We start from the raw sequence: 20,549 nt of genomic DNA, 5'->3' as shown, positions 1-20,549 counted from the left end.
ATACAATCTTATTTGGTAGCACTGTTTGTTGCCAGATCTACTTCCATCGTTTCAACGCTTATGATATAACAATGTTTGTCCGTCGGACAGTGTTCGACCGTGTGGACGCTCCTTACACAATTTGCCACCTCTATCAGAAATAGCCTTTCGTATTTGTGGTGTGCATTTGATGATATAGTGCATATATCTGTCATCTTTGGCTTTCATTTCCTTAATTTTTAGGTGGTCCTCTTCATGAGTGAAATCACTTTTCCAGGGATTTTTCATTACAATGGTATTAACAATGTCATCCTCATCCTTGGGACTTAAACGACTTTTATTTTGAGTTTAAGTTTACCCTTTTCTTCATTGATATATTGCTGATTTCCTGAATCTACTGTTTTGCCTTTTCTAAGTTTTCCCTGTCTTACAAATAAGTGTCCGTCTCATTGTTGCTTCAACTGTGCAACTGACGCCGTTATTTTACTCAGAATTTGCCTCTTTTCATTAGTTGCTGTGCTCTCTTCCCCGTAGATTTGATCAGAAGTTTTTATATTTATTTAGTGATTCAGCATAAGTTTTTATTAGTATTGTCAATTTTGTTTTGAATTTCATTATTTTTGATCATTACTTTTAGTTTTCTGAGCCGAATCCTGAATCAACTTTACTAATATCTGTGTGTTTGCTTTTGTTTCTTCAAGTTCATCTTCAATGGGTGTTTTCAGTGTTCTTTGTTCGGGCCTCTTGCAATTGTTACAGATGTACATTATGTTGTCCCTCCAAAGTATGGGTGTGTATCTTTCCCCAATACCTGAATATCTGTAGTGGAACCATGTGTCACGTATTTCACAGCAAGTTCCTTCGTCATCAACTTCATCAGAGCAATGTCCGCAAGCTGCTGACTCTCTCGATTTGGATTGGCTCATCTTTATCCATTATTTTCTTTAGTATTCCAGCTCGACATGCTGCATCAATAAGTGTGAGATAATGTTCGTATGATGGTTTGATCTTTCCTCTACTTGATTTAATTTCTACAATATTTTTGTCTTTTCCTTTCCTCATCTTTGCACTCGTTTTGAACATCGCGCAAACTCGGTACTTTTCACTTGCACGACCGCTACTCAACCTGTTGGTTAACGAAGTTCATTACTTTGGTAGTAACAAGATTCTATGAACACAGCCTATGGGCTACATTTCCTTAAGATAATTGGAGAAAAATGGCTCTGTTCAATGCTCTGGAATTTTTAGCAGCCCCTTCCATCCAAGAGTTATCTGAAACCACTCTGAATAAGGTGCAGTGCAGTACTCTAGCAGTAGCATGTGGTGTTCTTGTGTCTGGTAGTATGGTAAAGGCAGACATCAGATGAATTGCCATGTAAGCAATGATAGACTCTGGTAGAATAACTGATGAAGATGAGTTAGAAATAGCTCAAGAGTTGTTGAATGTAGCACAGGCTGATCTTATAATTAGGTAAGAAGAAAAGAAAGAAAAGTGATGCAGAGTTAGAGCTTAGTTGCATAGAAGCAGAAGAAAGTTTGATTAAGCTGAAAATACAGGCTGAAAGAGAAAGAATGCAAGCTGAAAGAGAAAGAGTAGAAAGGTAGAAAAGAGAAAGAGAAAAGAAAAAGCAGCAGAAGAGGAAAGAAAGAAAAAGATTTGAAAGGGAGATAGGATTGATAAGAGCTAGATCCACATTTAATGTAACACCGTCTAACACTACCCAAGGTAATCAAGACCCTGTATTTGATGTAGTAAGAGTGCAGAAGGTAATCCCTAAGTTTGCTGAAGAAGCTCCAGATGAGTTCCTTGATCAATAACGGACCAGATACCGATACTGTACTTCGAAAGGAATGATGAATCGTAGTCGTGGATAGGGAAGGCATTAATCAATCGGTACAGAGGCGAAGACGTGGCCGATAATGATAGAGGGTTATTGACTGCAGATGAATTAGCTTGTAGCCTTGTTCATTGTGTGTCGAGGTATTGGTGTGTGTATTTGTATCTGAAACAACACTCTATACCTACACAGTGCACCTCATGTGGTGCACTAGAGGCTTTACTTAAGGTTCTTTGCAGCGTCCCTTCCTTAGGCCCCTAGCTGCAACCCCCATCATTCGTTTTACTGTACCTCCGTTCATATTCTCTGTCTTCCATCTTTCTTTCCTTTGTGTCATAGTGCAACTCCAAGGTTTTCCTCCTGTTACGCCTTTCAAACTATTTTACTCTGCTTCGCTTTCAGCACTGATTGACCTTATAGGTCCCAGCGCTTGGCCTTTGTCCTAGATTTTATAGTCTAGTTGCAATTCCATATAGCTTTTTGTGTGCGAGTGTTTATGTGCGGTGTCTGAAAAGACACGCTATATCTACGCAGCGTTCAAATACATTATATTACTTCCCGTTTGCTCACTGAATAGGTACCTACTAATTACTATGTCATGATAACAGAATATGAAAATTAGCCGCTCCCATTTTCTCTCCTTCCATAGCTATGGATAAGAGCAGGAACCATCTACACATTATTTTACTGAAAAGGCGAAAAGGCTAACATGTCCTTTCCGAAAGACGAATATCTGAATCGTTCCACAATCGATATATAATTGCGCACATTGGCGATACAATGAAACATGAAGAAATATGAGTAAACGTTGGCTTCAATGAAGCCCTGTGGCTCCATAAATAACATTCCGTAGACCATAAAGGGATTATTAATCTATGATTTAGCACACTGTCTATTATCGCCATAGGGGAGGTAGTGTGAGGGCACTGTAGGCATTACTTAACGGTCTTTGCAGCGTTCCATCGTCATCGAGCTGCAATCTTTTTCATTACTTTTACTGTACGTCCGTTCATATGCTCTCTCTCTTCCATGCTGTTATCCACCCTCTCTTTAAAACTGTTCCGTATTGCAACTGCTCTGAGGTTTTCCTCCTGTTGCAGGTTTCAAATCTCTCATTCTCTGTTTCCCTTTCAGCGCTGGATGATGACATTCTAGGTCCCAGAATTTCACTAATCTTCTTGCTATAAAGAGATTATGCCCTCATAGAGGCGGAAGTGAACAAAGTATTTCATTGACCCTATTGCTATAAAGGTCATGACCTCGTAGAGGCAGATGTTAATTAAGCATTTCGTAGATAATCTTGCTATAAAGGTCATGACCTCGTAGCGGCAGAAGTTGACAAAGTATTTTGTGGATCATCCTCTTGATCCATCGTGGAGGTCTTTTAAATGTCACCTGAATCGACAGAATGACCAATGACCCTTAATGATCTGTAATCGATGTATGAAAGGCCTTTGGCGTCATTTGCAATCCGAATAAATTTCATTCATTTTTATGTTTATTTTTTTTGTTTTTTACTTTTTTTCAGGCAAAATACGATGCATAGTGAAGTATTTATGTATGTTTGTGGTCAGGTATACTTCAGAGAAACTATGTTATATTGATATTAAAAGGCAAATTAAGTGAATAATATATTTTACATAAATTCTTCAAAGAGACGAATTTACATTAAACATTTCATTCCCACGTATTGTGTCCCAGTTCCATTGGCTTCATTTCATTAGTTATTCAAATCTTTTAACATAAACAATACGTTAACAGATAAACTTTATCTTTTGAGCGATTCGTTATGTAAAAGATGCAGTAATAAACAACGAGAGCTAAAAGAAAATAAAACAAGATTGTTGCCACAACACCATGAAGCAATAATCATTAAGAATTATGGGAAAGTAGTAGTCTTCGGCGCAGGCTTCTTCTGCGCAGGCGCCAACAGGTCTTCATAACTCGCCATCCGGAATAAATAGTAGATACCCGTCACACCACCGTCTTGAACTGAACTGACCTCTGGCCAGGAAGTGGACATCAAGAGCTGAGCAACCTCCCCTTGAGCGGGAAGTGTCCGACCCACGTGACATGGATTACGGGTATTTTATCTCGCTGGGGGCATTCGTGATCTGGGCATTCTCTCACGGGGAAGGCGTCATCATCTCTCGTGGTTACCAGCGGGTACGTAGAATTTGTACCCTTTTTTTTTCCCTTAGATGGTGACTCCCAAGGGTTTTAATCTTTGTGGTGTGTTCAGTACAAGCCCGTTAGGATGACCGTAAAAACATAAACAAAAGGCTAAATATAATGATAATGCCGCCCACCCCCCAAAAGAAATATTAGTCCTAGATAACGACTCCAGAAAAACCTTTGGGGTCACTACCTAAAAAAGATCCCATTTTTTCCTTGGGAAATCGGAGTGCTTTTGTTTATTTGCATTTGGAGGTCGGCATGATAACTTATATTTTGTACTGCAGTTGTGTGTATGTATACATACCCGAGACATATGAATATAGATATTAACACGTGATCAACATAATCACGTGTGGAACAGAAATAAAGTTCTGATTGCCACCGGGATCGAATCCTTTCTCTTCAATTGACAAAACGGGGTTCGGTCTCTGTGTGTGATAAGTATTTGAACAGATTTTGTTATGTTTTTATTCTTAAATTTCCTCAGTTTTGCAGAGAAAAATTAATTTGGATTACAGTGTTACTTCAAACGGGTATAGATAAGATTTAAAAAGATTTGAGATTTCAACAAATTTTGATCACCTTTTTATTATAAGTTGAGCCGAAATTTCTCCAGAAACTTCTTTTCTCTCGAATCCTTATTTATTTAGATTTTCGTAAAAATTCTAAGTGTTTTTTATAGCAGTATGCTAAAAGCATAACTAAACCATTAATTTTTTTGTTGAATAAACATATTCATTATTTAAATTTTCGTAAATATTTTTACAAAGTTATATATCGCGAATCATCTTTTAAATATTTTGATTTTCCTAAAACTATATGATAGCAGATGTGTTTAAATCTTCATTCTAAAAGCATGACTGAATCATTCCCTTTTTTTTTCTTAGACAAACATACTGATTATTTTCATTTTCGTAAATATTTACTAATGATTTTGGCTCCTGTCATTTTCAAAAACATTCACTAAACCACAAACGATTTCATGACGTTTTCAATACCAACTCCTGGAGGATTCCTCTATTCCAGCAGAGCATCCTGCCGGAGACGTCTCTCTCTTGCACCTCGTCCACGCATCCAGTGCCTTCCCAACTGACCACTTCAGACTTAGTTTACTGCTCCGCCATCTGCTCCAAGCAGCCCTCCTCCTCCTCCTGCGCCGCCTTCTGCATTGTTGGTGGGTGAATTATTATCTAATTTAACAATACCCGGACGGGGCGTAGTGCTGTCAATGCACCTCATGCGATGCACTGTAGGCGCTACTGAATTTGAAGTCCCTTTGGCCCCCCTAGCTACATCCTCTTTGATTCCTTTAGCTGTACCTCCGTTTATATCCTCTTTCTTCCACCTGACTTTCTACCTCTAATAATTGTTTCATAATGCAGCTGCGGGATTTTTTTTTCAAGACTTCTCGCTGTCGATTTCCTCCTGTTACGCCTTTCAAGACCTCTGCAAATTCATTTCAAATATGCTTTTCATAGTCCAAGTGAAGAATTAAAAATGCTGTGATCACGCAGCCATTTTCTTAAAACGAAACTTGACAAGCTCTTTTCAGTGGGTTAGGTTACATTAAGCCATTATGTTCCTTTGCCCAAAGTCAGCCAAGGCAATTGTAAAAGTACTCAAGGTAATAAAACACCTCGTGTGGACCTTTGGTCTAAACAGGAAAACATCAGGACTCATCAAGAGTACAAGAATTAGTTAAGATGGATTTATTATTATTATTATTATTATTATTATTATTATTATTATTATTATTATTATTAATTTCTTACCTTTCGTTCAGACAATCACTGCCTTCTGCTCAACTTGTTGGTGTCAGCAGGCGAGATACCCATAACAGGGGATATCGCGACTACTACTTGTTATGTGGCCTTCAGCACTGCAGGGCCTACCACGACGGACCTCCTGAGGGGCAAGTCCGTGACACCACAAGACTCTTGGGATGGAGAATACGCTGCTGTAGAAACGGTGGTAAGGGTGGAAATGGAATGAGAAAGTTATAGGCCATTGATTGTGGGAATTTTCTTGGCGTGGACACTGAACCTGCTCAGTGATTTCCTACCTGTGGGATTCGACTTGACTTGGAAATTGGGCCAATTATTGCTCTATGTTTGATAAATTGTAGCAGCTTAGAACCTTTGACTGATCACTCGATAATATGCTCTGAGATACAAGACTTCTGTGACTGTAGGGAGGGCAGGTGAATCTACTCTGTTTTGGGCCACTTGTTATTCTAGCCTTGATAAAAAGCATTCAATATTATTCCGTGGGATATAAGGACAAAAACCTTATGTAGGAAAGGCAGGTGAATATACTCTGTTTGGGCCACTTCTTAATGTAAAACTGTAGCAATTTTAGAACCTAACTGAGCATTCGATACCATTCCTCGAGATACAAACCCAAGAGCCTTGTGTAACTGTAAAAAGGGCAGGTGAATCTACTGTCTATGTCCCAGTTGATCTGTCGGCTCAGTGATGGTTACACCTACTTGCCATATCTCAATGACCCCATAAAACTTGAGTTTTTCCAGAGATTGTAATCATCTTCACTGGCAGGTGACCGGCTCCAGGTGTGAACGTGTAGCTGAAGACTGTTTCTGCTCATCCACCAGTACTTGGCCCTCAGTGGTTGTCAAAATGGGCTCATCCCAGCCCGTAGCCAGCGTGGTGGTCACCGTTTCGTCCTTCTTTCCCGATTATTTCAAGGATGTTGAAGTTCGAGTGAGTGAGGCTTTTTAGTAATTAATTTTTGTTTTGGAGACCGTAGTGATGTTAAATTTGTAGTCTTTATAATTCCCTTCTTATGACTGAAGGAAGTGACGACTAATTGTCATGAGTTGTATTTTTAGTTTTCTTTTTTATAATTGATTACAGTGATGTTGACTTAATGCTGTTTTTCATTTTGCAGAATATATCCTGAATGCTTTTATGATTAAATTCATGTGCCTTGTGCTGATTAACTGTTAAATATTCATGATGAAAACCTGTGGTTTGGAAGGGAAATCCCCTTAGAATATATGATCTCTCTCTCTCTCTCTCTCTCTCTCTCTCTCGCTCTTCTCTCATCTCTTGCTCTCTCTCTCGTCTCTCTCTCTACTCTCTCTCTCTCTCTCTCTCTCTCACCTAACCTCTAGATTATATTCCAGGTTGGCAATTCTGGAACTCGGAGTGACGCCCTTCTGACAAAGTACACAGGAACGGCCACAGAAGGGCAAAGACTCATCCTGAGAGGAACCAGCACCCTCATGGGGACACACGTGTCCCTCTTCAGGGACGTCTTCATAGCCAGTAGCTTTTGCTTGTGCCTGGTGGAGGCGTACAGTACCTGATGGCGCTCTAGACCATCTTGTACCGGACGCCTTCAAGTTCAGCTTCAGAGAGTCTGGGAATTGTGATGCCTGACATGTTTTTTGTTTCATTTTTAAATCTGCCTCTGTATTCTTCAATAATCTTTTTTTTCTGGGTTCAAACCGGTACTTGCAAATTGATTCATTATAAGTTTTGAATTTTTAAGGTCCTGGAGGATAAATAACAGTAGATATTTTTAAGGCTGAGCTAAAAACTTCCATTGTCAAGTATCAACTCAGAACTTCGTTAGCTGAATCTGGTACTTGACCGCCGATTGTCTGGAAGTTCTGAGTTGTTACTTAAAATTGGAGGTTTTTCAGTTCAGACTTACCAAAGTCCTCAGTTGCTACTTACTAAGTAGTGTAAGGTGTTCGTATGAGTAGGCCGTTGACAGTAGATTGGTTATAGATAAACTGATGCTTGACAGTAGATGTTTTTAAGGCCTGTAGGGCAGTTTATTCAATATTTTCACAATATTTTCCCATTAGTACCAAAGTATTTCGACAAGAGAAAGGCCTCCAAGTCTCCTCTTGTTAGCTATCCAGCCAGATGTGAAGAATTGCTTTACAAATTTTAGCTTGATATTTTGAATGTTATAAAGCAGTGAAGTGTATAATCATATACTGAAGATGTACTTAATATTTGTAGGTTAACCAAATATACTTTATTGCATGTAGACCGATGTTTTGCCTGATTTGGTTGCATTAAATCTGAGAGGATTTACAATTGACAGCACTTTTTGGGGCTGTAAAACAAGTGCAGACACCTACACATTCACTGATGTCATACATTCTCGTTAGTTTGTTCCTTAGTAAGCACTTAGAAATAAGAAAACAATTAATGTTGATAAATTTTTCCATGTACAATGGCTAACAAATTCTCATGGGAAATTATTTTAAACTATTCAAGGAGTCTTGGTACATAATCTTCTTATGGAGGACGAGTTTACTGTTATTGTATTTATTTTGTGTGAAGTAAATAATAAAAAGAAAACAGAGTATCGATATGCTGAGTTTATTTCATATTTAATGTATATAAAACGAAAGAAAGAGGTGACAGTTTCAAAAAGTAACCTCTAATGCTTTTAAAAGTTTTTTTTTATTCCACTTCTATGAACTGTCTTATAAGTGGTAACTAAGAAATCCTTGCCAAAAGTGTGGGAAACGCAGTCCTTTAATAAAAGTAAAAGTAAGGGCTTTGAAACTCAAAATAAATCCGATAGGTTACGTCATAAACGCAGGATGATTTATCATATTGGCGTAGCAGTGGATTCTGAAATCATTTCTTGAAGAAGTATGTTGTTAATTAAAATGAGGACAGTGGGACAAAGTAGGCTGGACATCATATGGTGTACTGATGTCCCTACCTACATACATAGCCTCACTGAATCATGAGGGGTAGCTATAAGTAAATGTTCCGATTGATCGTGCCCAGTTCTCACACAGATTAATAATAGTATCTTTGTTTTAACGATTACCGTTTTTCACTCTTAGTTACGTGGTTCCACGAAATCTGTTATTGTGAACTTCAAGTAAACCCATCTAATCATTTATCGAAATCTCGGCTTATGTCTTTCCTGCATAAGAAGGACTCTATCACAGGTCAGTATGAATTCATAGAAAGATAATTCTATCTGCACTACGTGAGAATTCTCTACGGCTCCTATAGAATATATTGGCATTCAAAGCTATCTCCAGGATGTGTTTATAAAAATGAAATTATTATAAATAGCTCTGGTGTAAATACATAAAAAAATTAGATTATAATGAGTTCTATGGAAGCAGTTTACAATTAGTCCCACACAAGTGAGAGATCTGCTGCCATTGTTGATACTGGACAATGTGTTCCTAAATTATTTGTTTACGGGTGTATTCATCAGCTTTCAGATTGCAGCATTCATGCAAAAGTTGCATTTTAAGCTTAGCAAAGAATTTTATTTCAGTTCTAAATAGTTTCCCTATTCAAGTAACCCTTCACTATGGATTTGTCTATATAGTAAAATTGTCTAAAATTTAGTGTTTACTACAAGTATGAAACCACCCATTGGACTCCATTTTGCAATACAGAGGCCATGGTGGTACAGAATGTTTTTGGAATAAATCTAAATCTGTGATATTACAAGGTGTTTTAAGCATGTAATTATTGTGAAGAGAAAAAAAGCATTATGTACTCTCTCTCTCTCTCTCTCTCTCTCTCTCTCTCTCTCTCTCTCTCTCTCTCTCTCTCTCTCTCTCTCTCATACCATTTCTTTATTTAAATGGTGTGCTACATCAAATATGCACCAACTTGCCAAAACATCGCAGTATTTTTATGGTTATCACGTTCTCTTCTGCTGATTTATTTTCCTTAACCGCAAATTAAGAGCTTTAAGAACAATTTAAACCGAATTCAGATTCAATTTAATCAGGGACATACTTTTCCATTGAAAATAGATTCAGATTTTGATAAAATGTTTTGCACGTCATCGTGAACTATAAAGAGAACTGGTTTGTGATAGGATACCATGCAATTAAGTTCCGTATTCTATAATACAGTTTATTAAGTTTTCTATTATTTTCATAAGGGACAGTAGTCTAGATTCAGGATTTAGGTCATTCGTTACCTGCATTGTAAGAACGTCGCTCAGCAGAGTAATCTTAGAAATATGAAACTATTACTGGATACAGATTACAGGATACCAATTTGTCAACAATTGCGAGTATACTTCGCCTACGAACTTTGGTCCTTTCTGGACCAGATTGCCACTACTTTTTTCCAAATTTAGGTAGTTTCTGTAGATTATCTCACTTTTGTTAGAAGGGGCGTTATTTTACTTCTACCACTACTATTAATGATGACGTAGTAAAGAAACTGCAATCCAAAATATTTCACTATAACGAATCATATCAGGTGAGTTTGTTTTCATGAATACAATATGCGGTCATACCATTTTCAGAATAAATTTCGATACTGTAAGGACGACATTCGGGAGAATGTTCGCCCTTCCATTGTAAAAATCTGTATATCCACATGTCTTCTCTTTTCTTCCAGGAACTAAAATGTAGAGCATTTTACGCCCTTGCTTTTGATGTTCCCTTTATGTAATATTATTCATGTATTTTCGTCTGTGAAGAAACATTCACAGCGGGGCCCCTGTCCCTTTTTGTTTATGTATGTTCGTGCGTGCGTGAGGATACTACGCTTCCATCCGCACGCCGCCCTCATTTGCGAATATCATGCTATTTCTAAAACTGATAATATTTCGCCTTTCAATCAACGATCTCTATCAATAACGATCGGTGCTTTTTTTTCTATCCTCGAATAATGAAAAATGGTACTTGAACTCCATAGAGATGTGCGATTATTATTATTATTATTATTATTATTATTATTATTATTATTATTATTATTATTATTATTATTATTATTATTATTATTATTATTATTATTATTATTTGGTAAGACCCTCTTTTAGGCAAATGCTGTTAAAAAGAATGGCAGAATTAAGCGAGTTGATTTTATATGTTGTTTTTTCTATTTTCCGTACAATTCGCTTCTCAGGCTCAGCGATGTTTCTAAGTAACTGGCCAATATTCATATTGGGAATTTTCAAAAAATTATGAATGCTGAAGGTAATCTTTTATTAGAGCAGGATATCAGGTCCAGGTCAAGCAGGGCTCGTCGTCAGTGCCGGTATTATTCCGTAAGCGTAGTTCAGTTCGGGGCCGTGGTCGTCTTTGGTTTAAGGGCTGGTATTGGTGCTGGTATAGCTGGTATAGCTGGTATCACCTGACGTTACGACCTTCTCACAGGTCATCTTCGGACGAGTCGGTTGAGGAGACTGTAGCAAGAAAGTTGTTGTTGTTGTTGTATTAAGCCAACACTTCTTGTTGGCACGGGCCTTTCCCTTGTTCGGCCCGTAGGTGATCTGAAAAGATTCTTTAGGTACATGGTTAGTTTTTTGAAATTGGAAATATCTTTAGTTGTAGAGATAGGAGTGGACAGGGGAACGATGATGGTGTCTGTGGGGTGGTATTTATAGCGGCTCGGACCTAGAGTTGCAATCCCATTGGTCGGGCCGGTCTTGGGCGTAGTCGTGGATCTCGCCTCAAAGGTCTCGGGGATTCTCTCGTGCTAGCGCCAGTACAGTAGTGGGCCTGGGGATGAACGTCAGGAATTCCTTCTGTAGCAGGAATCCTATCATCCTGTGGGGGCTCCTGATTATCTGGCATTGTCGGGGGGTCGTTCGCAGCTCTCTGGGCGGCGGTGGGATGGAGAAACGTTTCTTGAGTGATGTTTAAATTTGGTTTATCCTTACCTATATGGAGGGCTTCTAGGAGACAGACGTCGGGGATCCCCGACGTCTGCGCCTCCATATAGGTAAGGAGAAACTAAATTTAAACTCAAGAAACGTTTGTCCTTCCTTATATTTGAGCCTGCAGTCACATATAATATCCTTTAAGAGGGAATTTATGTAAGTTTTCTCTTTTTTAAATGGCAAACTAAAGTAGAGAACAGGAGACTATAAGGTTTTTCGTCGTTTTAATGTAGTACATAGCAAATTTCGTATTAAGACTGAGATCATTTTTACTTTATTTACTCTATTAATCCACCTTCCTTTATATTCTGTGCTCTGTGGCATTAATAATTTAGTTTTTTATTGTATTTAAAAAAGCCTACCTTATGAATAGCATTTGAAGGCTGACGGGAGACTAGTGTGCTCTCTCTCTCTCTCTCTCTCTCTCTCTCTCTCTCTCTCTTATAAATGTCAAAATATATAAAACGTAAACAAATCTTGAACTTCCCAAATTTAGGAAACCTGAAAAACAAGATAAGCAAAAAACTACTATCAAATTTCGAACTACATTGATTATTGAATATCTTATGGAATGGTAATTGTCAGCAAATTTATAAATTTTGAGGGGTTTTAGAAAATTCCTCTTTTTTAGATAAAAATATACTAATATTGTAACTGTATGCAGATGTTAGCCTATGAACGTTTTATAGCTACCTGGTTTTCGATCTTTCTTCCTATTTAGATGGGGATATTAAGCTCTAATGATTTTTTCTTTGATATATTGCCAATAATAATGATATGAACTAAAAACTTCCAAAAATTCCAGCTGTAGATGGCGCTGCTTGTATACAGGGACCTTAAACCAAGGCATCTCAAAGCCCATAATGTATGTCAAATTAGTTGTAAACGAAACTGGGTGTTTGGGAGACATCTTACCACTATTTCGTTTTCTGCTGTGGAAGAAGTGAATTTGCTCCAGTGATTTTGGTGGTAAGTGAATACCTAACAGGATGCTAAAATCACCGTCTAGTTCTTTGTTCGTGTTAACTTTTATGACCCAGGTGTTGACCAAATATGGAGTGTTGATCAAATATGGCATCTCTTTAAAGTATTCATAATAATCAGTTATTCAGAAATTCATATCATAAAACTCGCTAGAGGTCAGAATTATAGCTAGGCCTCAATTTGAAATTTTGTCCGTGAAAGACCAGTCTGGTTTTGGAAGTTTCCCTATTTGTTGAGTCAAAGAAAACTACTCATAGACCAAAATGAAACTGACCATTTGATCATTCTAAAACCTAGCCATTTTTAATTTCGCCTCTGTACTCCACATCCATCACAAATTCACTAGTTTCTTTTTAGAAATGATAGTTTGTTTGATTTAATTTCTTTGCAGGTTTGTGTTACGAGAAAGGGCGTAATGACAGACTGAAAATGTTAATCTGGTCTTCAAAGCATGGTTTAACTGCAGTATTGGCATTTTTTCAGGATTGCTATCTTGCGGTAATTATACTCAATTTTTGTATTTGTCCAAAGTTTCTTGGTTGACTTTAAACTAATCTGTTAAACTAGAAACTAATGTATTGTTATTGCTAAGAACTATTAATGTGACTTAAAAATCAGTTAGCTTTTACATACAACTAAGAATAAGTTTACAAAAGTTTACCAAACTTAAATCCATCAGAGAAAGCACAAGGCTTTATAAGGGATTTTTTAGGTGGTAATAACAAATTATAGCCTAATGTCATTTAAGAGGTTCAAAATGTTCCGATAAATATTGAGTTCCTAAACTTAATGTTCAAAATGCACAAGGAAACTAACTTGTAAATTTTTTTCCCGCAGATCACTTGTCTGTAAGCTTATCCTGTGGCGGTTGTTTGAAGCTACACTTCAGTCCACAGAAAACTTGGTTATTGCGATTGACTACGTGGAGGAAGTTTTGCAGTGAAAGAAGCCGAAGTAAGAAGATAATGTTAATAACAGTATTGTACAGACTTAATACATTAATGAAGTTTCTCTTAAAATTTAATTATCCTTCAAATTGCCCTGTGTAGACTTCGTGGTGGTTGGTTTCTGCAGACTGTATAATAGGCTAACCTCATATAATAATCTTCTGTACTGTACTACTACATCCTGTCACTACTTCCGAACTTGACTTGCAGAATAGTGAACTAAAGTTTTTGATGCGTTACGTTTAATTTATAAGTAAACTTCTTTTGATTGAAAGATTTTTAATGATACTCCAGTAAAAGCTGGTAATTAAAGCATAATAGTGATGTTGATGGTCTTTATAAAAAAATATCTGTAGCTGTGTGGAATTATGGTAAGGTAAAAATTTAATAAATTTAATACTTTTATTGAGTAAAAATTAAGAATCTTTTATTTAAACTAAAAATAGTATAAAAGTATTAAAATTAGATAGCAAAAATTTATGCTGTCCTCCAGTAAACCAGTTATAAACTTGCGAACCATTTAATATACACCAAATAGCTTTAATTTTCTTGACCCATTATCCAATTTATACAAGATTCAGTAACAATTACTGAAAGGTACAATCTCATTCTGTGAGCTATATTTTTTCCGACTTGGAGGGGAAGGAAGGGATGTATTTCTGCGTTTAGAAATTTTCATGCAGATAATTTAATCCCCGAATGAATTGTACTGAGCAAGAGATGGAAGGTTAGTTTATATGATTTAAATTTTTAAAAAGTATCCCATGAATATATATAGATATCTATATATATAGATATATATATATATATCTATATATATAGCTATATATCTATATATCTATATATATATATATACACTGGTAAAAAATGTTCTGTTATAACAGAATTCCATCTAATAAAAGGAGCCCATAAAAACACCAAAAATATAGAGAGAAAAGTACTATATTTCAGAGACTGCTGTATCCCTCTTCAGGTAGATGAATGAGAAAAGTTTACAGAAAAGGTGGTATTTATACCAAGAGGTCCATCCACAGGCAAGCCAATTTATATAATATATATATATATATATATATATATATATATATATATATATATATAGTATATATATATATATATATTGCTACTTTCAAAATGCATGTTTCCCCTCTTTGAAATATCATGTAGAATTGTGCAACATTTTTTCAGATTCCTAGATAGTTTAGAGATAGGATGTTTTAAATGTGTGTTCAGATTTTGCATTGCATGTTATAAAAGAATATACATTATAATGTAGAATGTAAAAAAAAGAGAGATTTTCTTTGTCCGTTCGAAACTGCGAGTGTTTTCCCTTTTATGTCAACACGGTAAGATTAGAGGGTCTGCGAGATCCGTTTGCTTTCCTAAATCTGTCAACGCATTTGATAAGCGATCGAGTCGAGTCTTCGCGATGTTATCAAAACATGTCAATCTTAATTATCGCTCAACCTCTGTTTCGATGGGGTACGTGTGTTGAGCAGAATCATCTTGTACGCATGTCTTTGATCAAAGCCATGTGGAGATTGCACATTTTTTATGTGAAGTTGCATCAAATTTCCGAAGCTTCTAGAAGAATTTTCTCAGAACGTTTTGTGTCATCTGCCCTGTCCAGTTTCCATAAAGGAAGAGATTTCATTATATCTTAGAACCTCGAGGCATTAACATCTCGCTCTCTCTCTCTCCATCGCATAGCACTTTTGATCTTATATTAACGTAACGTAAATTGGTCACTCGTAACTTAGAATTTCATATTTGATATTTCTTAGAGTTTGTATTTTTTAGAGTTTTTTGTTGTGGAATCTGAACAAACGTTGTTTCGTAACGGTGCCTGGGTTTTGTGAAAGTGTGAATCAAGCCTGCAGCAAAGAAAGAAAGAAGTTGGTATACCAAAAAGGTAAAGTGTGTTATATTTTTATTAGTTGCAACTAATAACTAATAATTGTTAGGAACAGTGGTTAACTAATAACGGATAGGAACTGTGTTTAACTAATAACTAATAACAGGTGATTACTAAGGTTTGGTGAAAACTGTTGGTTATAATGTTTTGAGTGAAAAAGATTTACACTTTTACACATTGCTGATTTTTTTTGTGTTTGTGTTTGTTCCACTGTTTGTGCACTTGTTCATTTTCTTACTGAAGGGTGTCTTTTTATTTTATATTTTCATTCACATTCACAATTTAATTGACTTAGTTATTTTCATTGCTTAATCATTGCACATTTGATTAAATTTAACATTTGTGAATTAATTTGCATTTACTTAGAATTCTTTTCAAGTTTTGTTGTTGTTTAGCACTTGTGAATTAATTTCAAATTTTCAATTATTGCCTAACACTTGAATTTCAATTGAATTAATTTTCTTGAATTTTGTGATAAATTAATTTTTATTTAATTTTACTTAATTTGATTCAAGAATTAATTAAACTTTACTTTGTTTTCAAGTAACAGTAATTTTCCCTGATATTGTGAATTTCACTTATAAATTTTGAGTTTAATAATAAATTTTTGTATTTAAAGTTTTTATAAGTATATTTTCATTTATAACCAGTATATTTGAATTTAATTATGATTATATTTATGTTAGGTAGAAACATAGTGGTAATTGATTTGCTTTCCTTCAATTTACTTGAAGTGACTTAGAACTGGGGAAGTACTTAGACTTCTGAAATCAGGGAAATACTTAGATTTTAAAGTTGTTGATGGAGTGATGCCCTTTGATTAATTTAATTACTTACAAGATTACCTCACACCTGTTTTGATGAACTTAGTCTGATTTTCTGCAATACTGGTAAGTGTTAAGGGATCACTGTTGCCTTTAGAGTATTCAGTCATTCAATACGTGTTATGAGGGTTCAGGTGTCTGGTTTTTGTGAGGTAACATTAAAGGAATGGTAAGTGTAGTAACCAGATACTTGGCACTTCGTAACAATATATATATATATATATATATATATATATATTATAGTATATAGTATATGTATATATGTATATATGTATATGATATATATTATATATATATATGTATATATATATATATATATATATATATATATATATATATATATATGAATATGAATATAAAAAAATAAAAATAAATTCATAAATAAATAAATAAAATATAAATAATAAATATATAAATAAAAATAAGTATACTTAAATAAATAATGTAGAAATGAATAAATAAAACTAAATAGATGAATAAAAACAAATAAGAAATGTTTAAATAAAAATAAATAAATACATAAAAATAAATAAATTAATGAAAATGAATAATTAAGCAAATAATAAAAATAAATAAATAAATTAGCAAATAAATAAACACATAAGATAAATAAATAAGTAAATAAAAGTAAATGAATAAATAAATATATATAAATAAATAAATATAGATAGAATTAAAAATAAAAACAATCTACGACATAATAAATATTAAAATAAAAATACAAAATAATTAGAACAATAAGATAATAATAATAAACAGAAAACTAAGAATAATATAAATAAAAATGAAAATAAAAGTAAAATTAAAAGTAAATATATTGAAAATAAAAATGAAACTAATTAAAATATTTATATATGTTATAAAAATAAAAAAAAACAATAGAAATAAATGTAATCCCCATAAAAACAAAACTGAAAATAATAATAATGAAAATATAATAATAATATTTTGAAAAATACAATATAAATAAAAGTAGAAATAAAAAAAACAAAAAATGAAAATAAAATTAATAAAAATTCTATAAATTATAAAATAAAAATAAATTAAAAATACTAAAAGTAAAATAAATGTAATGCACATGGAAAAGTCATAAAAATAGAAATAAAAATAATGAAAATAAAATGATCATAATAATAAAAGAAAAAATAAATAAATAATAACAAGTAAAATAATAAATAAAAAATATTAAAAATGCAATCTACAAAAATAATAAATATATAAATAGAACTAATAAAATAATAATTATAATAAATTGAAACAAAAATATTTGAAATAAAATAAATTTACTAAAAACTAAATAAAAATGATGAAATAATAATAAGTAAAATATAAATAATAATAATACAGATAAAAAATTAAAAATAATAAAAATTATAATAAAAACTAAAACAAACAATACTAATAACTATAATAAATATAGTAATAAAAATGAAAATATAATAATTAGAACAATAAAATAGTAATAATAAGCAGAATCCATGAATATATATGGGGCAGAGGAAAGCACCATCAGCTTCCTATGACAACTGGAAAGCCCCAGGTCCCGATGAAGTCCATGGATACTGGCTCAAAAACTTCAAGGCCCTACACCCACGAATAGCAGAACAACTCCAGCATTGTATCTCAAATCACCATGCACCCAAATGGATGACCACAGGAAGAACATCCTTAGTACAAAAAGACAAGAGTAAGGGAAATATAGCCAGTAACTACAGGCCTTGACCACAGGAAGAACATCCTTAGTACAAAAAGACAAGAGTAAGGGAAATATAGCCAGTAACTACAGGCCTATCACCTGCCTACCAATAATGTTACTAACAGGTATCATCAGTGAAAGGCTATACAACTACCTAGAGGAGACAAACCCCATCCCCCACCAACAGAAAGGCTGCAGAAGGGAGTGTAGGGGCACAAAAGACCAGCTCCTGATAGACAAAATGGTAATGAAGAACAGTAGGAGAAGGAAAACCAACCTAAGCATGGCATGGATAGACTATAAGAAAGCCTTCGTCATGATACCACACACATGGCTAATAGAATGCCTGAAAATATATGGGCCAGACGAAAACACCATCAGCTTCCTCAAAAATACAATGCACAACTGGAATACAATACTTACAAGCTCTGGAATAAGACTACCAGAGGTTAATATCAGGAGAGGGATCTTCCAGGGCGACTCATTGTCCCCACTACTCTTCGTAGTAGCCATGATTCCCATGACAAAAGTACTACAGAAGATGGATGCCGGGTACCAACTCAAGAAAAGAGGCAACAGAATCAACCATATGATGTTCATAGATGACATCAAGCTGTATGGGAAGAGCATCAAGGAAATAGATACCCTAATGCAGACTGTAAGGATTGTATCTGGGGACATCCGAATGGAGTTTGGAATAGAAAAATGCGCCTTAGTCAACATACAAAAAGGCAAAGTAACGAGAACTGAAGGGATAAATCTACCACATGGGAGCAACATCAAACACATAGATGAGACTGGATACAAATACCTGGGAATAATGGAAGGAGGGGATATAAAACACCAAGAAATGAAGGACACAATCAGGAAAGAATATATGCAGAGACTCAAGGCGATACTCAAGTCAAAACTCAACGCCGGAAATATGATAAAAGCCATAAACACATGGGCAGTGTCAGTAATCAGATACAGCGCAGGAATAGTGGAATGGACGAAGGCAGAACTCCGTAGCATAGATCAGAAAACCCGGAAACATATGAAAATACACAAAGCACTACACCCAAGAGCAAATACGGACAGACTATACATAACACGAAAGGAAGGAGGGAGAGGACTATTAAGTATAGAGGATTGCATCAACATCGAGAACAGAGCACTGGGGGAATATCTGAAAACCAGTGAAGACGAGTGGCTAAAGAGTGCATAGGAAGAAGGACTTATAAAAGTAGACGAAGACCCAGAAATATACAGAGACAGGACAAGGATAAACAGAACAGAGGACTGGCACAACAAACCAATGCATGGACAATACATGAGACAGACTAAAGAACTAGCCAGCGATGACACATGGCAATGGCTACAGAGGGGAGAGCTACAGAAGGAAACTGAAGGAATGATAACAGCGGCACAAGATCAGGCCCTAAGAACCAGATATGTTCAAAGACCAATAGACGGAAATAACATCTCTCCCATTTGTAGGAAGTGCAATGCGAAAAATGAAACTATAAACCACATAGCAAGCGAATGCCCGGCACTTGCACAGAAGCAGTACAAAAACAGGCATGAGTCAGTGGCAAAAGCCCTCCACTGGAGCCTGTGCAAGAAACACCAGCTACCTTGCAGTAATGAGTGGTACGAGCACCAACCTGAGCGAGTGATGGCAAACGATCAGGCAAAGATCCTCTGGGACTATGGTATCAGAACAGATAGGCTGATACGTGCAAATAGACCAGATGTGACGTTGATTGACAAAGTCAAGAAGAAAGTATCACTCATTGATGTCGCAATACCATGGGACACCAGAGTTGAAGAGAAAGAAAGGGAAAAAATGGATAAGTATCAAGATCTGAAAATAGAAATAAGGATATGGGATATGCCAGTGGAAATTGTACCCATAATCATAGGAGCACTAGGCACGATCCCAAGATCCCTGAAAAGGAATCTAGAAAAACTAGAGGCTGAAGTAGCTCCAGGACTCATGCAGAAGAGTGTGATCCTAGAAATGGCGCACATTGTAAGAAAAGTGATGGACTCCTAAGGAGGCAGGATGCAACCTGGAACCCCACACTATAAATACCACCCAGTCGAATTGGAGGACTGTGATAGAGCAAAAAAAAAAAAAATAAATAAATAAACAAATAATGATAATAATAATAATAAAATAAAAATTTACAAAAATAGAAATAAAAATGATAAAGTAATATTAATCATTTTTGAAATAAATATAATAGAAATAAAAATTAAATTATAAAAAATAGAAATAAATGTAATAAAATAATAATAGTAAAATAAAAATAATCATAAATATCATGATAAAATAATAAAATTTGTGGTAGACAATAAAATAATAACAATAACAATAACAATAATATAATATAAATAAAAATAGAAATTAATACAAAAGTTATAAAATGAAAATAAAAAATAAATGTAGATGATAAAAATATAATAAGAATTTAAATTAAAAAAATGAAAATAAAAATGAAAGTAAAAATCTAAAATAAAATAATAAAAACGAAAATGAAAATAAATAAAAAATGATAGAAA

General features: G+C 34.8%; 1 protein-coding gene and 1 long non-coding RNA gene across 2 annotated transcripts; both read left to right on the top strand.

Moving 5' to 3' along the window:
- The first annotated feature begins 1,196 nt into the window (after nucleotides 1–1,196).
- LOC135224754 (uncharacterized) lies at nucleotides 1,197–9,456 on the top strand. The gene is made up of 5 exons (XM_064264081.1): nucleotides 1,197–1,325; nucleotides 5,022–5,169; nucleotides 5,779–5,966; nucleotides 6,551–6,715; nucleotides 7,141–9,456. Exons 1-5 carry the CDS (start codon nucleotides 1,197–1,199, stop codon nucleotides 7,321–7,323), a joined length of 813 nt encoding a protein of 270 aa, XP_064120151.1. The 3' UTR covers nucleotides 7,324–9,456.
- Nucleotides 9,457–11,590: 2,134 nt separating this feature from the next.
- On the top strand, nucleotides 11,591–13,597 carry LOC135224961 (uncharacterized). Its single transcript, XR_010316848.1, has 3 exons — nucleotides 11,591–12,608; nucleotides 13,015–13,121; nucleotides 13,461–13,597. It is a non-coding gene; the product is annotated as an uncharacterized LOC135224961 (long non-coding RNA).
- The last annotated feature ends 6,952 nt before the right edge of the window (nucleotides 13,598–20,549 follow it).

Source organism: Macrobrachium nipponense, chromosome 12 (genome assembly GCF_015104395.2).
Source record: "Macrobrachium nipponense isolate FS-2020 chromosome 12, ASM1510439v2, whole genome shotgun sequence".
NCBI lineage: Eukaryota > Metazoa > Arthropoda > Malacostraca > Decapoda > Palaemonidae > Macrobrachium > Macrobrachium nipponense.
Note: the sequence above shows the minus strand (reverse complement) of the source record. Positions and strands in the feature narration are given on the sequence as shown.